The sequence below is a fragment of the Podarcis bocagei genome, assembly GCF_964188305.1.
Source record: "Podarcis bocagei genome assembly, chromosome: 2".
Classification (NCBI taxonomy): Eukaryota; Metazoa; Chordata; class Lepidosauria; order Squamata; family Lacertidae; genus Podarcis; species Podarcis bocagei.
In genome coordinates, this window is record NC_138126.1 from 88,355,588 (window position 1) to 88,373,888 (window position 18,301).

The 18,301-nt window shown below is 44.4% G+C and overlaps 1 protein-coding gene and 1 long non-coding RNA gene across 7 annotated transcripts in view; one reads left to right on the forward strand and one right to left on the reverse strand.

The window, feature by feature from the left end:
* Positions 1–911: 911 nt before the first annotated feature.
* On the reverse strand, positions 912–15,113 carry LOC308581962. 2 transcript variants are annotated; one of them, XR_014005412.1, is made up of 3 exons: positions 14,938–15,113; positions 12,144–12,267; positions 912–1,161 (listed from the first exon to the last, which is right to left on the reverse strand). It is a non-coding gene; the product is annotated as an uncharacterized lncRNA (long non-coding RNA). The 2 variants fall into 2 exon arrangements; XR_014005413.1 differs by lacking the exons at positions 12,144–12,267; positions 14,938–15,113 and adding an exon at positions 1,683–2,095.
* Positions 15,114–15,233: 120 nt separating this feature from the next.
* PWWP2A (PWWP domain containing 2A) overlaps positions 15,234–18,301 on the forward strand; it is a 30,112-nt gene continuing 27,044 nt past the window's right edge. For all 5 annotated transcript variants that reach the window (XR_014005389.1, XR_014005390.1, XM_081184734.1 and 2 more), the window contains exon 1: positions 15,234–16,067. Coding sequence is in view for 3 of the 5 variants with exons in the window: in XM_081184734.1 (XP_081040860.1) it covers positions 15,382–16,067 (686 nt within the window). In the remaining 2 variants the exon portion in view is untranslated. The remainder of the gene's footprint in view (positions 16,068–18,301) is intronic.

An 18,301-nucleotide genomic window follows, 5' to 3' on the forward strand; every position in this document is an offset into this window, starting at 1 on the left:
GTAGCTCAGAAACATCTGGAGGGTCAAATGTTCCCCACACCTGCCTTAAGAGATATATGAGCACAGATCTGTGTGCCGCAATCTGCCTTTATTTTATTCTTTTTTTAAAAAAAGGAAGGAAGGAAGGAAGGAAGGAAGGAAGGAAGGAAGGAAGGAAGGAAGGAAGGAAGGAAGGAAGGTCTGAATAAACCACAAGAGTTGCAAGTACTGGCTCCTGCTCTCTTGTTATAGGAGCCAGAGAGGATGGCTTCTCCGTGGTATCCAGAGTCGAATAGAAGATGGGTAATTAAATAATAAAAAGGAATGGATGATAATGATGGCGCTATAATGAGTGCCTGGTGAAATGAACAGCTGAAGCTGGCTCTGAGATGAGTTCTTTCTACCCACACAGAGAGGAGTCTGAGCTGGGGTTTGGTAGTGTGGAGGGCAGCCAACGCTGGGAAGCCAGGAAGAGGAGCCTTTTGTGTACAACGTCAGGCTCCCTCTGCATTTGATGAATGAGGGTATTTTGTGATGTAGGCGGCTGGGCTGAGCCAGAAACTGCAAAGTCCTGAGGACTAACCCGTCTTCCTGAAATCCACAACAAAGAACTTCCAGCAGTCATGATTTCATCATCAATCTTCCAACCGTTTTCAGTTGCTAACCAAACTCATTCTCCTCTCTCACACAGGGCGGTGGACTGTTTTACTATTGTACGCCGCAAGTGGGGCTGGATAATGGGTTTGGCTTTTTGAGACTGAAGAAAAATGTTTGCAAGGGCAAAGCGGGCACATGTTTGTAGAGATTCACTGGCTATTTCTTTCTTGACCATTTTGTTTCCTGTGACTGGCATATAGGAAAAGGAATGCATTGTTTCCGGCACTAAGTTTGCCCGTCTCTTTACGTTAAAACAAACACCTGCACTTTGTACCTGGCCTGTTTCAAAAGGTTTACTTTTGCTTGGGCATTGCCAGTGCTGCATTGCTTTGAGTCACTGTGACCTACATACAGAGATAATCCAAGCTAACCTCTCCCTCTCTCTCTCTCTCCCTCTCTCTCTCTCTCTCTTTTGCTCTTACTTTTTCATACCAGCACTGGTGCTTAAGCTAATTTCAGCCCTTTGGTGGCCTCCATTTTAGCTCTTCCTGTGGGGATTCAGGAGATTATATTTGGGTTTTTAACCTGAGGAAATAAAATGAGAACAATTTTTAAAAATCAGTTGATGCTTTGCTTGGAAAATTAGAATACGGGATTTTTTTTGTGAGCTGCTGTTGCTCTCATACAAACAGAGAAAAATGAAGAGCACACTTTTTCCCCGTCATAAAAATACAACATACAGGGACTGAAAAGACTCAGGTGGAAAAGGAGATTATTTACAAAATCATTTTTCAATAAGGGCCAACATGTTCTTTTGACTTGACTTTTATGGAACAGCAAAAGGAGATGCAATAAGAAATAGCATCAGAGGACTCAAAGCTTTGGGGGAAATGGGCTCTACCTTCCCCTTCCTCTTCGCAGCTGTACAAAAAGTCAGCTTGAAAACTAGGGCCACATGATGCATGTTTGGTGGCCTGGCCTGGCTGGAACTACAACGAAAGATCAGTTTGAGAACTATAAAGAGTTTCAGCACTTATTGGGCGGAATTCAGTATTGCTCTATGTTGAACATCCCACCAGCACAAGGACGATCCCCCCTCTCCTCACCTGTATGCTGTTCTGGGAGATTCTTCCAAACCCACACAAAATCATTTTGGGGGGACCAGAGAGAAAGTCATGATGCACTGGCAGAAGTCTTTGTGAGGGCTTCTGCTGATGGGACTTATTGGTTAAAATCCCTCCCACTGTCCATAGGGATTTCACTTTGCAATTTTCTCAATTGGGAAGGGCCATATTATTATTGGAAAGGGCCATATTATTTCAGCTCTGGTTCCAATATAATAGGCCACTCAGGTACAATCAGATCCTGATTTGTAGGTAGCCCTTGAACCAGTTTCCAGACTTGGATGGCACTGGAAACTGATTAAAAAGTCATAAAGTCTCATCCACAACCAAGCATGTACGAGGAGGAAGAGACAGGGAGAAGTAGAGTAAACTGGACTTTCTCATTCAATCATGGGGAGGGGGGACCTGTGGTTTGTTGAAATGGTCCTGCTGTACCTGAATGAGGCCTTTGTCTGCTTTGTGTTCATTTTACGAGGGATATAATCTGCTGTATTGTATCTGCTATATTTACCTTTCTGCTATATTCAACTTTGAAAGAGAAAAGGCAGGATATGTGTTCTCAGTAAAATGAATTACACTTGGGTCTAGGTAATGCATTAATTAATTTTGATTAAATTGACCATCCATTTGCCTAGACCAGCCATAACCTGTTGAACAAGAGGATCCTCATTAAAACTGGCAATTCCTCTAATATTCTTTGACATCTTCATTCCCATACACTTAAGCTACACTGACTGCAATTTAAATGACCAATTCGAAACCTGCTGCTGAGAGATCAATTGGTCTAATCCCAGGAATTCTAGTTTTGACCAACTGATCCTGTTTTTTAGCAGCATGTATACCCCAAAAGCTTTAATTACTATGAGCTTTGAGATGGATTGTATACTATGAAGAAGACACTGCCCACACACAACTGAATTTTACATTCTTAGACTTTTGTCTTTATACCCAAAATCTCAGGATCCTGCATAGGTATACAAATACAGGGCTCCAAAATGATGCCAGTCAAAACTGGGAATAACAGACAACCTTGCCTGTACCTCTTTGTATGTTAAGCACTGAGTTTTTGCAGATCAAGCAGTCGTGAAAGGCAAAGCACCTGCACCAAGAAGAAACAAAAGTTTTGTCTTTCTGGCCCTTCAACTCAGACCCCAATGCAGGAGATGAATCCGCAAACAAGGTGCAAGAAGGCTCCGAGAGGCACTGCTGGCATATAGAACTGTTCCATAATAGGATCATAGGACTGTAGAGTTGGAAGGGACCACAAGGGTCATCTAGTCTGTTATGTATTGAAGTTCTCACCCTGGCCACCAGGGGGTATTGTGTATATAGTTTTCACTCAGGTCCACCGTCAGTTAATTTAGGCGGGAAACCCTGGGTTGTTGTTTTTACAATGTTGACAGCCGGCTGCCTATAAAAGCAGGCCGGCTGAGCTGTTCAGTTCAGTTCAGTTCCAGCTTACTATAAAGAACCACTTGGAGAAATATCTGTGTAGTCTGCTATGTCCACTCACAACTTAATATGGTGCAACCACCCGCCATGCAGGAATCTATTGCCCAACATGACCCTGAGATTCAGAGTCTCATGCTTTAGCAATCCCAGGTCCAGTATGGACTGGCTATGAGAGAGTGGAAGAAAAGTCTCTTGAAGAAGCTTTGTGTACATCCAACAGGTTCTAGAAATTACGGTGGTGCGTGGTTGCCTGCCGTTTAAAAAGAAGTGATGGGGAAACTGTTGCCTTCCAGATGTTGTTGGACTACAGCTCCCACTGTCCTCAATAATTTGCCACTCTGGATGGGGTTGAGGGAAATACGAGGCCTACAATATCTTCTGGAGCATCACCAGTTCCCCATCTCTGACTTATGGTTGCCAGGTGGTAAGCTCAACCCTGAGTATCAAAGGGGGTTGGGTTCCAGTTTAAAAAAACTTCCTGTGTGTCTGACTCTTGCTTATGCAGTGGTACCTCCGGTTAAGTACTTAATTCGTTCCGGAGGTCCGTTCTTAACCTGAAACTGTTCTTAAACTGAAGCACTTTAGCTAATGGGGCCTCCCGCTGCCGCCTGAGCACGATTTCTGTTCTCATCCTGAAGCAAAGTTCTTAACCTGAGGTAATATTTCTGGGTTAGCAGAGTCTGTAACCTGAAGCGTATGTAACTTGAAGCGTATGTAACCCCAGGTACCACTGTAGTGGCTTGTCACCTTTTCTCAATACAACATCTTACACAGAAGTATACTCCACACCCCCACATTCAAAAGTGGTCCCTGAAGTTGTGGAGGGGGAGAGACTTGCTGAAGCTGCCATGTGCTCATAGGGCTCTGAGGCTTCCTCTCTGCTTGCTTTGTGAATTTAACTAGAGAGGCTCCTTTCCCACTGTCAGTCTGACACCTCTTGCCAACAATACATTACTCAGCAATTAGCAGAGAGGAAACAGCAAACATTTCAGCACTACAACTGAGAAGCGGATATTTGCAAAATAAAAGGGAAGGCCAGGGAGTGGTTAACATCACTATGGTAACCATGCTGGCTCACATCCTTCTTTTTTTGTGCTGGGGGAAAGCTGTATCCCTGTATCCTTTTGCAAATGATCACGCTTTGTGCCCTTCAGAATTGTTCCTCTATCAGAAAATTCCCCTAAACTGTAATATGATTGTGCTTTATTATTTTCTCTCTTATTTTTTTAGCCCTGAACAGGATGTCCTCTACGTCAGAAATGAAAATGTAAGCTGGCAGCAGTGTTTCTTCAAACTGCAGCACCTAGAAAAAGAGGGGGTGACTGAAGTACCATAAAGTAAAACAGATATCAAAAGCATGTTTGTTTGTTTGTTTGTTTGTTTGTTTGTTTGTTTGTTTTAAGGAAAACAACTCTTCGCACTTCATTTTTTACCACACAAAAATCAAGAGTTTAAAATGACTGAAATCCTGCTGGGAAGGATAAGAGCTGCCTTGTTGTATCTGACTCATCCCAGTACTTGTGTAGAAAGATGTTTCAAAGTACACAGTGTAACATGAAAGACAGCCCGCCAGTCTACTGCTTGACAAGTACAGGACGTGAACTCATATTTCTCCGTGAGGCACAGACCAGAATGAGGCATCCTCTAAACAATCTGATCTCCTGCCAACCCCTCCCCTTAGCACCCACAATTCAGGTTTCAGCTCTGTATCGGGGCTGCACATTGACTCTGCTGTACTTTGCACTCATCTCTCAAACGTGGCAGCTGTTTACACATTGTACTTATTAAAACGCAAAACTTCCAATCCAGGGAAGGCACTAGACTAAGTCATCTCTAATCCTTCACTGCTGTACAGCCGCTTTGACATTTTTATGAAGTCAATAGTTCTTGAAATACTGTTTTGTTGGCACGTGTAAGGCATAGGAAAATGCCTTGCGCTGAGTTAGGCCATTGGTCCATTGAGCTCAGTATTGTCTACACTGAGTGGCAGCAGCTGGACAGACTTCCAAGCAAGGGACTTTCACAGTCCTACCTGGAGATGCCAAAGATTGAACCTGGAGCCTTTTGCATGCACAGAACATGTTCTGCCACTGCTACAGCCATCCAGATGCAGAGGCAAAAGGCAAGTGAAATTTCCTTAAATGTTGGTATGGGAGGTACCAACATTCTGACATTCAATTATCATGGTGAACATATACACGGGAGGTTTGCCTCTCTTTTTTTTGCAAATCTGCTTTGCCTTTAACAGCTGTGTGGTTTGCAAAACAGAAAGAACAAGTGAACTTTTTTTCTGTTGTTTTTTATTGGTTTTCAGAACACAGAACAGGTCCCCTTCCCAAATGCAGATGAAGTATTTTTTACTACTGCATCTCCATGCTATTGAAATCTCCACCTGTTGAACTTCTTTGCCCCTGGCGCGTGGTTAGAGGCACACAGCTCTGCTTAAAAACTTCAGATACACTTCTTCAGGCTCTGCCTGTCATTGCCTATGGCTCCATCTACCATTGGGCTTGCTGCCTATTGCCCCACCAGTCCCAATGGGCACAAGCCACCACTATATACTGTACTTATATATTGTTATAAGAAAAACTGCTCCCTTTCCCTTATGGGGTATTCCAGAGCCCGTATAGAGTCCTTAAGTGGGTTCCCTATCGGTAGGAGAAAATAACAGAGGCCAACCAGAGTATAATGAGAAGCAAAGCACCTAGTAAGCCTGATCTTTATTCAAGGAACTGTTGCAACACAGTCCCCACTCCCCACACGCAGGAGGGAGGAGAACCCTGAACAATGGTCCACAAGCCCTCATCTAGACTTTTGAAATTGCCCACCCTGTAGCCCAAAACCACCCCCCTAAAACATACATACATCACAGAAGGAGGCAGTCTTGAGTAGAAATCCTGCCTGCCAGGATACCTGACAATGGTCACTGATTGCATTACCTGGGCAGTCTGGGCATTGTGTCTGTCTGTGTGTGTGTGTGTGTGTGTGTGTGTGTGTGTGTGTGTGTGTGTTGGGTAATACTTTAGTTCCTGAATCCAGGTTACAGGCTCATCCTATTCATATACAAATACGCCCTTAAGGCAGAATTTGCAAACAAAAAGACAATAGGAAGGCTTTCCCCATTTACCTCCCTTCCTGCAGGGGAATATTTGACATTATTGGGAGTGTCAAAATGGCTTCAGAATTGCTCTCCCATACTATTTCAGACACATGGTTCATATATTTAGATATGTGTGCATTTATTCTATATATGAGATCTTAACATTCTTATAACAATATATATTGTAACCAATTTTAATCTATGACTAAAATATATGCTCCTGAAATAGAGAGATGCATGGTGAGCTCCCAACAGACATTGGAGGAGGTATCCAATGCACTCATTCTGTCAGCAGAATGGAATAGAATTCCTGCCTCTTCTTCCCGAATCTGCTACGGAAGTTTGGGGGATTCTAAGAGGCATGTGGAGAGAGAGGAGGGGACGTTTCATTGCCCAGCCTTGTCCTGACAGAACAAATATGTTGTATACTGCACAAGGATTCTAATGCCCACTTTCCAGAAACAGCACCCCCTCTGCCGCAATCTTGAGACAGAAGAATAGTGTCAACGCATGAGCCTCTGAAGATGCATAAAGGACTCTTTGGCTCACACCTGTGGCTGTAATCTTATCTTGAACAGAATATTAGCCAAGTTTTTTCTTCTTATTTAACTCAAATGCAGTGATCTAAAATTTGTATCAGAAAACCTTGGGTCCAACAATATCTTTGAGCTATAACTCACATCTTCCCTGACCAAAGGCTAAACTGGCGGGGGATTATGGGAGCTGTAGTAATCTGCACACCCAGTAAGGATGCTGATTGGGAAAAATAAGCCTAAACAGACATGTTGTGCATATATAACATTCCCCTCCGTTAAAACACTTAGTGGAAGAAATGGAGAAACTTTGCAGTACATCTTACAACCCATCAACCTGAGTTCAGCTCCATAGGTGTGTGAGACCCTATTTTCCGCCAGTCACAGACAGGCAGCAAAAGCAGGGGACAAATTGAGTCCCCAGTGGTGAACTACCTCACATAGCTGGCAATGTGTGTCTAGGACTACATTAAAAGAATTGGTGTTCTATGGGGTCTCTGGTACTGGTATCCTAGATGTGTTATTTTGTATGGATCAATGTGATCATTTTTGCGCTTATAACTGACATGTTCTCTGCCTTCTTGGTTTACAGAATGTTCTCACTCCCACGTTAAGAGAGTTTTTCCAGATTTTTAATGTGGATCAGTTGTTCTGCCCCATACTGCTATCAGCTGACAAAGGTGGGTGGTGGGGATAGCCCCCTAATCAAACCTGGCCAACTCTTTTACAGAAATGTGCAAGGGAAACTCTTCACTGCATGGAGATAATAAACATCACCTGCCAACATGTGCACATCAAGCTTCTGTTAAAAGCACAGCTATGTTGGCTGCCTAGGTGAAAAGTTGGCCTGTGCCGTTTGCATCCTATTAGGCCGGAGAAGCATCCAATGCCATCAGGCATTCAGGTAATTTACATGTCTGAAAGTACTTGTCAGCCATTAGCTGCAAAATTACACCAGAGACAGGAGGGCGCATTCCATTTGTTATCCTTCTTGAATGATCAATGAGGCCTTTCTAGGTAAAGTATAAGAGGGATATGGCTCCAGGCTCTGTCACTGTCATACAGCAGAGTAAAGGTCTTTTGAAAAGAGGAGTCAGACTACATAACACACTCCATCTCTCATTCTCTGTCTGTCAGCCATCTGGCTGCCCACCCACCTACTCCTGAATCCTTACAGTGCAAAGCAGGGTTCTCATTAAGCTGTGTAAATACGATGTACATTAAGATATGCAAATATATACTAACAACACTTTGAGACTGTGTGCCCACCCTCCTGCAAATGATACATGACTAGCTTCTCCACACTGAACAAAAATACCTCTGGAGATGCTGAGAGATTATGGTGTGAGTGAATTAGCTTTGCTAGCCACACAGTATCTTTTGCACAGCAAAATTGGTTGGGCTTTCAGTGATATATGAGTGGATCTATAGAGCTGTCAATGAAAATTCACAGAACATTCTGGAATGCTGACAGATAAAATGTTTGGGTAATAGCATTGGAGGGCTGAAGGTGCTATACCAGGCATAGGCAAACTCGGCCCTCCAGATGTTTTGGGACTACAACTCCCATGATCCCTAGCTAACAGGACCAGTGGTCAGGGATGATGGGAATTGTAGTCCCAAAACATCTGGAGGGCCGAGTTTGCCTATGCCTGTGCTATACAGTCAAACAGTGAGATACTAACTAAGGCAGTCTTCGCCAACATGGTGATGTTCTGATGTTCTTGGACTCCATCAGCTCTAATTGGAGATATTTTAGGTGACCAGAGGTATGGAAATATGCCTACAGTCTCTGCTCCTGTTTACTATCTGACACTTTATTATGTTACAAGTGAGGCTGAGAAACATTGGTCCCATTTATATGCCACATTCTAGGGCTTTTCCCCTTTCTCTTCCCTGCCATGAACCTCCTGAAATTGGTTTGGAGGGTTTCAGGAGAACCCCCAGAACAGTGTGAGGGTGGGGGGAGACATGGAGGTGTCATTCCATTAGCACAAGCTGAAATGTTTGAGCTGATGGAACTGGAAGAGCACGATGTTGAATTTCTCCCTACCCAATCTAGTCTGAGTAGAACTTAGTTGGATACAACCCTTTATTTCTAATTTTGCATATAAACTAGCCTATACAAATTGTATGTAATTCTATCCCTGCTTCCTCTTTTTGGGCAATGTAGAAGTGGCCAGCCTGTGTGAAGCCCACATCACAGCACCCTTTCATGCACTACAGGAATATAGGTCAGAATCCAAAGAACACTTTTAGGCAAGGCCGTGTTTTTGGCATACTCAGTAGGATTGCTGACCTTTTCTCTTCTTCTCTGAACCACAAGCCCATATCCATATGGCTATGCTATATGTCAAGATGCTTTTGAATCAGCTTCAAAAACATGGCTTGCCATATGGCATGGAGGGCTGTGGTTTGAGAAACGGGAACTCAAAGCTGCCTTGAATGTGTGGAGCCAATTGCAGACTTTGTTACAACCTGGCCATCACACATCCGTTTAACCTTACAATTTTTCAAATTCATTTAGAGATTCTGGCATATGTGAGGCTAAATTTTACAGATAGTTTCATGAATAACGTGCAACCTTAGCAAAACAACGAAGGGAAACTGAACGCAACACAGGCCTGGGGTTATCAGCAGGTGCCATGGCACACTTGAAGACTTTGCCTGGCACCCGTGAAGCCTCTGAGCCTTTTCCCCTCACCTTGCCCGCTTATTATCAGGTGGAAAGAGCCATTCCCTTCCCCAACTCCTGAAAAGCTCATAAAGGTGAAAGAGGAAGTGGAAAAAGCATCTCTCTCTCTCTCCACCACTTCCTCTTTCAGCTCGGTGTGCTATTCAAGACACATCAGCACCTGAGAAGCTAAACAGAAAATGGAGCAACAGTAGGAAGGAAAGAGGGGAGGAAGGGAAAGGGGGAGGAGGGAAAGGCAAGTGGTCTCAGTGAGTGGAGGGAGGGAAACAGAATTGCCAGAGGAGAACCAGTGGGATGCCACAAAGCTCAGGGGGGAGGGAGAGAGAGAGAGAGAGAGAGAGAGAGAGAATGGACTAATTCAGGCTTCCTCAAACTCGGCCAGATGTTTTGAGACTACAATTTCCATCATACCTGACCACTGGTCCTGCTAGCTAGAGACCATGGGAGTTGTAGGCCAAAAACATCTGGAGGGCCAAGGTTGAGGAAGCCTGTACTAACTCCATCAGGTGTATCTCTGTGAATGCAATAAATATTACTGTAAAGGGCAGCCACACTGCTTATTCATCTGATTTTTGTAAATAAGAGAAGGTGTTCAAGAGAGGGAAAGAGATAATAACAGATTACTAAATTAAAAAAAACCTCTGTGTGTGTGAGAGAGAGAGAGAGAAAGAGAAAGAGAGAGAACTAGAGGGAAGAGAAACAGCCTTGCAGATGTTTGCCACTTTAAAAAATAAGTGTGACTTCATCAGTCCCACAGGTGCACCTTAGTGGGGGATCACTCAGGCTACAAAGATGAAAAAGATGTGAGGCACCTTGAGCAAACAAAGAAGCGGGATAAAAGGACTTAAATAAATATAATTTTATAAAATGTAACATTTTTTGAAAGTTTTTAACATAATGGCACAATCATGAAATGGGAAGGATTTGTGTCGTTCATCAACAGTGGTGAGAAAGGCATTGTCCAGTAAATGCCTTCCACTCGCACAGTCACATTCCAAAGTGCACTCAGGCTTGCTATAAACTCACACCTTAACAGGGAGGAAAGCATTTTGCCAGCGATAAAATTAGTGATGTCCTCATAACTGAAGTACAGCCTTGGGGAAAGGCATTGAGAGCCCATGTAAAGCTGATTAACAACTGCATAGTTATTAAACAAGGGAACGAGATACATTGCAGGGGGTTGAACTAGACTAGATGAACCTTGGGGTCCCTTCCAATTCTACAATTCTATGATTCTAACTCCATCGTCTGGAAGAACTTTAGTATGTATTGACCCCTGCTCTGTCATGGCACTACAATCTTGTTTTTCTTTGGCTTTCAAATTACACAGATACTCTTTCCTGAACACAAAAACATCTTGCCTGCCTTAAACTACCAAAATGTAGAATATAATCCCTTAATTCCTCAATGAAGAACAGCAAAAGAGGCTTGAGCCCAGGAGTCAGCCTCTTTTCTTTTGGCCTTAGGCCCACCCCCCCACCCCGGCCGGCCGGCCATTGTCCTCCCTGGCCGAGGGCGGGTCAAAGACCAGCTCAAGCAGGTGGGTGGCACCCGCCCAGGTGAGCCCCGCTCCATGCTGCAAACCCTGCCCACCTGTGCTGAAGGGAGGGTGGATATTGTTATGCTAAACACAAGTGTTACATCTGGGTCTATGGGCCATTGACAGTCAATTAGGATCTTTTGATTATAACAGTCAGCATTCTGAAAAGAATTAGTCCTTTATCAATCATGATTTAAAGGACCACAGGCAAAGTATAATCTGAAATTTTTGAAAAGCTTGCAATACTTTTTTGACAAAATGTAAACAAAATAAATACGATCCCTTAATAGTCATAGGAAAGCAAAAGCTTTATAAACTTTGTAGAGATTAATAGTTTTGTTTTAATAGTTGTCTATTGCAAATAAGTAAAGATTAAAAGAAAGGGAGCCACAGGAATGCCACATCCAGTAGCCAGTGGAGTGCAGTGGCTCTTTCTACTCAGACAGCTTCTTGTATACTCAAAATGAATGGTCTTCCCTGGCAAGCTATGAGAGCAATCCACCAAGCACTACTGCCATGAACCCCACCTTCATGTCTGTGGTACTAAAAACAGCATTTTATGGATATATACAATAAGGCCTTGTCTACACAAAGATGAATTTTAATACCAGTGAAATATCTCCAAGGCACTGTTATACAGTACCTACTTGGCACTGGTCCACAACAACACACTTGTGATCAGATTTGTGACCAGAAGGAACCCAACAGGAAACAGTTATTATAGAACAACAGACTTATCACCTTTGTGTTGCAGTATGCTTATATCTTCCACATTTCTAACACTTATGGAGAAGCAAAAGAAAATGGGGGAAAGGGCGTTATGAAACATGCAAATTAATGTCCACCAAGGAGTGGACAAAACAGTCTGCAATCCAGTAAATGCTGTTAGACCAAGACACATCACTGCAGCTGAAAATTTAAAATCGCTCACTGAACAAATCTGTCTCCTAAAACAATTTAAATCAAAAATCCCAACTACTTATCCCATGGCCAAGATAACAGCATATCTTCCCCATATATATGGTCCAAAACAAGGAAGGGTATATTTCTTAGTATACAAAAGTGGTCTTAAATTCAGTCTGCAGTTCAGTCAGGAATCTCACATAAGGTGATATATACCTACCATATGGTTCCTAGCCAAAGGGCAGAACAGTTGGATAAATAAGGGTACAGCAGCTGCAAAAAAAGACAGGTACTCCATTGGAAATATTTAATCACTCCTTTGCTCCATGTATCAAATAGCTGATCTGATGATTTAAAAAAAAATACAAGCAAAAATTATGATAGTCATTAGAGGCACATATCTTGACATCTAGTACTTATTTCTTGATTGACCCAGAGATTAAGCAATGTAACAAATGTTCTCTCTGATGTTTGTTTGTTTACTTTTGTCATGAAAGATGCATCAGTGATGCATATATAAGCTCTTGCAGGTGCTGTCTTCAAGGGGGATGGGATAATAGCAAAAACTTTGCAGGTTGGAAGCTATGAGACTGTTATTGTATTGTAGCTCTATTACAACTGGAGTACTTAGATAGTATTAAGAAATATGGCATTGAGTTGATATTATGCTTCCTGAACATTTTAATATGTTATATTAAACTGTCACCAACCATTACATGGCAACAACCATTCCATCAGGCTGTCGCAGACGAGAGAAGATAAGAAATGCAGTCAGAGCCACCATCTGCTCTGCTGAGAAGCCAGGCTCTTCCCCTCCATTAACTGTCATCTAGTAGCAACCATTACAGAAGGCTGCAGTTGGGAGAGGGAAGAGAAGGGATAAATGAGCCCTCCATGGAGACACAGCTGAGAGACCAGCAACATTTGGTGCCTCCTCTCCTTGAACCTTTCCACTGCAACTGGTCATTTGAAGAATTTGTAACTCAGAAGTATCCAAGTTTGTTCCCCGACTTCCTGCCTCCTGAGCCCTCCCACCCCCATCATAATCTTCCAAGCAAGTCTTATAAAGTGTATCCACCATCTGATTAGCTTGCCATTATGTAGGGTGGTGTTGGTAGCTGCTTGTCCATCTTATCTATGCAATGTCATCAGGTAATGCTGTTTTGCAAATGCCATGATGTGTAAGAACAATAATCTTAAAGGGCAACATCTCTGATGTCTTCATCTATTTCTAGACAGCTAAGTAACCTGGATCAGCAGGGGCTCCTTATAGGCTGAACACAGTGAGACCACAGTATTCTCTCCCTCTGTTTAACACACAAGCCTATGTCATTTTGATTCCAGTTGTCTGAATTCATTTTCTTTGGTTCATACAAGTTCTTTCAGTGAAACTTGTGAAAGCATTTCATGTGTTAATTTTGTTGTGGGTTAGTGAGGGCCCTTTGATGTGTGCTATTGGGGGTACAGTATATGTGCCTTTTATTTCATACTTGTGTCCCCCTAGAAGTTACTGTTGCTGTTTTATGTAGCACAACTAGCATATACAGGTGCTGTCGAAAGGAGCATAAATAAAACATAAAAGGGCAAAGGAAGTTCTGTTGGTCCAAAATAAAATTAAAAAGCCCAGGTTCCCATTTATTAGGCTGACCAAAATGTCATAAAATAGTGTGCACATATAGCTAGATCACGAGTAGCCAGGATGGTGCCCTCCAGACATTGTTGGACTACAACTCTCATCGGCCTCAGCCTAGCATGGCCCTTTGTGAGGGCCAATGGGTGTTATAGATTGGGACACATTGGCTGCCCCAACCTAGATGTTAAAAAGGATGGGGAGACTGTTGGTGTTAAAGTCTGTATATTGTTGTAAGCTGAAGCATGTGAGGAGCTAGCAGACACCTAAAAAGGAATCTTTTGGATAGCTTACTATCTACGTTTCTCCTTAGTGGGTGAGGGGAAACAAAAGGGAAAGAGGAAGGGAAGAGGAGGAGCTGATAAAACAATTACATAAGAGTGATCAGAGTAACAAAGGAAGAATGTAAGCAAATGCAGCATCAAAATGCCATGCTGCTACAAGAGGATTAGCAGGAACAGTTTGGTTTCTAGTATATCACATGGAGATTCTTTTAGAAATGGAGAATCAGGGCATTGTTGTGCAAAGTATCCTCATCATCTTCAGCTTCTTTCAGACAGAAGGGGGACATGTTATGAGCAAATTGCTCCCAAAATTTTGGTAGTAGGGCAGGAATATTTGTGTTAACTTTTCCCTCATCTGTCTCACTCCACCTCTTTAAACATTTTTATGAACATGAACAGACAACCCACTTACTGTACCTACCTGCAAATACTGATGTGACCTAAAAGGCTTTTATTTTAACTAACCCCCATCCCACCCCAGTTCCTGTAGCCAAACTTTCACAATGCAGATTCTAGGAAAAGCTTGAAAGCTGGCCCCTACCAAATGACATTTTGAAGGGGGCAAGAAAAGGAACACTGCTTGCGTTTTATGCTTAAAACTTAAAATTTTAGAACATGATTTTTTTAAAAAAAGGATTTTATTATTGACAGGTTGCCTTCTTTCTGCATAAATACCACAGAATTTAGAGTAAGATCTTTCCGTTTCCACCTTCTCCCAGAACCAGCTTTCCCCAGTTCCAGGCAGCCTTCCTCGAGGAGGCATGGGCAATTTCTGAAGTCCCAAGATTTTATCTCACTTTTCTTTCTTTTGCTATACTGGTTGCTGGGAAGCTGACGCTACATAGCAAGCCCCTTTCCAATTAACTGGTTGGTTTTTGCCAGCACCGAGGATAGATAAGATAGCACAAATTCCTGATTTTTTTTTTATGGTTTCGGGGTTTCTCTGCTCCCCTTTCAGTCTCAAGTCACGTTGCGTGTTCCCTTTCCCTATTGCGCTGTACTTTTGTTAAAAATAAAAAATAAAAAAGACCAGAAAAATCCTGCCTGCTCCAGGGACAAAAATAGGCACCGTCAACTGAGCGAGTGGATGGGAGACTCACCTCTATTACCTCCCCCGAGCTCCTTAAGAAGCCCCACCAAACCCCTAAACCCACGGCTTCTGCCTTGCTCCTAAACAGCATTTCACCAGACATTCTCCAGGACCAATGAGCAACTTCAGCGAAGTGGGAGGGCCTATATTCTACCCCCCGCCCCCACGAATAGGCGAAGAGCTGCTTATTAACCTGCCCCTTTTGATCTTTGTCGACACAGATACCACCCCTAATTCCTCTTCCTGCCCTCGAGATCAACGTCCCCTTCTCGCGGCCAATGGGAAGTTCCTCCTGCCCTTGATTGACACCCCCTGCTTCCAATAAGCGCTTTCGAGCGGCAAGGTCCTCGCCCCCCGGTAGGCGGCGTCCCCCTCCCTTGCCAGGCGGGCGAAGAAGGCCGCGGTTATCGATCCCGCTGCTGACTAGAGGGAGGAGGAAGCATCAGCAGAGAAAATGGCGGCCGTGGCTGCGACTGCGGCGGTGCCGGGTGATGGTGGAGCCGGCGAGGCCGAGCCCATCCCGGGCAGCGAGGCCGGCGCAGACCCGCTCCCGGCTGGCACTCAGGCCGCCGTGGAGTCGGCGGTGCTCGACGCCCGGGAGGAGCCCGAGCCAGCCCCGGGGGGAGAGGCCGAGGAGCCGCCGCCGCCGCCGCCGCCCGGGAGCCCAGCGGGGACCCGAGACCTGCCGCAGGCCCAGCCCAGCCCGGAGCCCGTCGGAGGGTCGCCTCAGCCGCCCTGCCCGCTCACCGCGGAGCTCTCCGAGCTCCCCCCCGGCGAGGAGGCGGAGGGACAAGGCGGAGGGGAGCAGCCGCCCTGCTTGCCCCTGTCGCCGCCGCCGCCGCCTGCAGCTGGGGGCCCCGCGGGGCCGGAGCCCGGAGAGGAACCGCCCCGGCCGGAGGAGGAGGAGCCGGATGCTGCCGCCACCGCCGTTGCGAAGCAGCCGGAGCTCTCTGCGCCCGCGGAGCAGGCGGTGGCCGCTGGAGGAGAGGAAGATGAGGAGGAGGAAGCGGCGGCGGCGGTGCTGCTGCCCGGCTCGGAGGTGCTGGTCACCCTGGATCACATCATCGAGGACGCGCTGGTGGTGTCTTTCCGATTCGGGAAGAAGCTTTTTTCCGGGGTCCTCATGGATCTTTCCAAGAGGTGAGAGAGAGCCTGCCCCGTGTTTTACAGGAGGGAGACCCACCCTCCGCCGCCCTTCTCACTCTCTCCTCCCAACTTTCTTTCTGGAGGTGCTGCCCTCTCGGCATCTGGGGGGTGGCTGCGTTAGATGAGGTGGGTGAGCCACGAGGTGTTTGGTTTTATGGCTCCGCCAAGAGGGCGAAAGTGCCCTGTTGCAAATGGCCTCGTGGTCTGCTTCAGAGCCCTGCCTTCCTCCCTCTGATCCATGCAAGCAGGGAAGCTGTTTTCCCTCGCCCTCGTATTCCAACGTGATCTATAGCCTACCACTACAATATTCTTTGTCTTTATTTAGGTGGTCCCCCCCCCCCATTTTGATTCCTCACGAAGTTTAGAAGGTGGGTTGGGAGGGGAACAGGCTGACCCGTCTGGACAGGGATCAGAAATTGGGGAGACTTCTTGGTAGCAAAAAGTTGGACCATAGTTCCTACTAGTTTGCTACTGATGCATAAATATGCAGTGATTTTATTTATACAGTAATGTATTATGAAAATTTCAAGACAATGTGGTCCTATCCATAATGCTTGGGGGTCATATTTGTTTTCCAGTGACTTAAGATATTTGAATTCACCTTCACCTTATTCTTCTAACTTCAGAAGCAGTCAGCCTTCGTGCTGGAAAAAAAGTTGTGTGACAAGGTTGTATCTTGCTACAGCTTCACATATTGGGAAGTCACAGTGAGAATTGGCTAAATGCTGCATGGTCCAAGGCTGAAAAATAGTCACCCTATTCATAAGTTAAAAGGCACACTGTTTTCCACTACATACTGTGTATTGATTTTCCTTCTGGGCATGGAGGGAGGCCATGTCGAACAGGCTTTATGTAGAGGTTGTATTATAGTTTACAATCTTTTAGTGAATTTCTAGACACATCTTCATTATGGCTTTCCTGAGGGTGAATTAGGACAGGGGAAATGAATGTCCAGCCTATAGATGGTGTACATGCTTGTAGAGAATGTGCTAAAAGTAAACCTAAGTAAACCTCAGCATACAAAGGGGGGGGGGTTTGTAATTCTTCATATTCTACTTCTGTGAGAGGCTATTTGGGTGTGGCCTGGCCAGGGTATTCTGTGGGCTGACCTGCTGAACTGGGACTTTAACTTGGTTCCAAATCTAGCTTTGCCCATTCAAATGCGTGTCCTTAACTTAAAACAGAAACTCTTGAACTGCCTTACCCAACATTATGCTCCTCAGGTGTTCTGAACTACAAGTCCCATCAACTCCAGCCATCATGTTTAATGGTCAGAGATAATAGCAGTTGTAGACCAAAGCATTTGGAGAGTAGGTTGCAGGAGGCTGTTCTAGAGCAGTGTTCCTAACCTTGGGTCTCCAGCTATTTTTGGACTACAACTCCCATCATCCCTAGCTAGCAAGACCAGTGGCCAGGAATGATGGGAATTGTAGCCTGAAAACAGCTGGAGACCCAAGGTTGGGAAACACTGTTCTAGAGTGTATGTTTTAAAGTAAGGATAAGCATATGAAAACGTTGTGAAACATGAAGTAACTAACTACCTGTACAGAATTTCATATATAGGCTAGATAAAACTTTCTTTGATTTCATAGAATTTTTTGCTGCTGGTTAGTAGGCTGTTTTGGTGTAGAACATACCCGTTTTTATCATCTTCGTATAAATAATGATACAGTGTGTGCACTTAACTGCTTCTTGAGTAGATAAAGGAGGCAGTTTACAGTAGCTGTAGCTCAAAACATGAGGAGGGCACCATTTGGCAAAGGCATGGTGGCTGCTTGTACACCAGTTATGTGATACATGCAGCCATATGGAGGACTAGTTGCACGTAGTGTTTGGCTGTTGGGTATAATCTCCTCTCCACTGTGCACCTTGCCAATAGTTTACAGGGTGTCTTTAAAAACATATTTGCTATGGAAAATGTGCCATGCCTTGCTACAGATAACCAGGTTGCCATATGGCTTTATGTGTTTCATGATGAATTTGCTGCATGGTGTTTGCTTGTAAACAGTCTGTTTTATCCAGTCTACCTTGGTAGAGGTGATGCATTTGCTCATAGTGAATAAGCTAAAGGTATCAGTTCTCTAATGCTTTAATTTGTTTATTCTTGGACTTTGAATATGTGGTTGGGTGTCTTACCATACATTTTCTTTTTCAGGTATGGAGTCCTGATATGCTGAAAGAGTCAAGTAGGGGTGGAAAACAAAGCAACATCTATGTTGGCTTAGTTT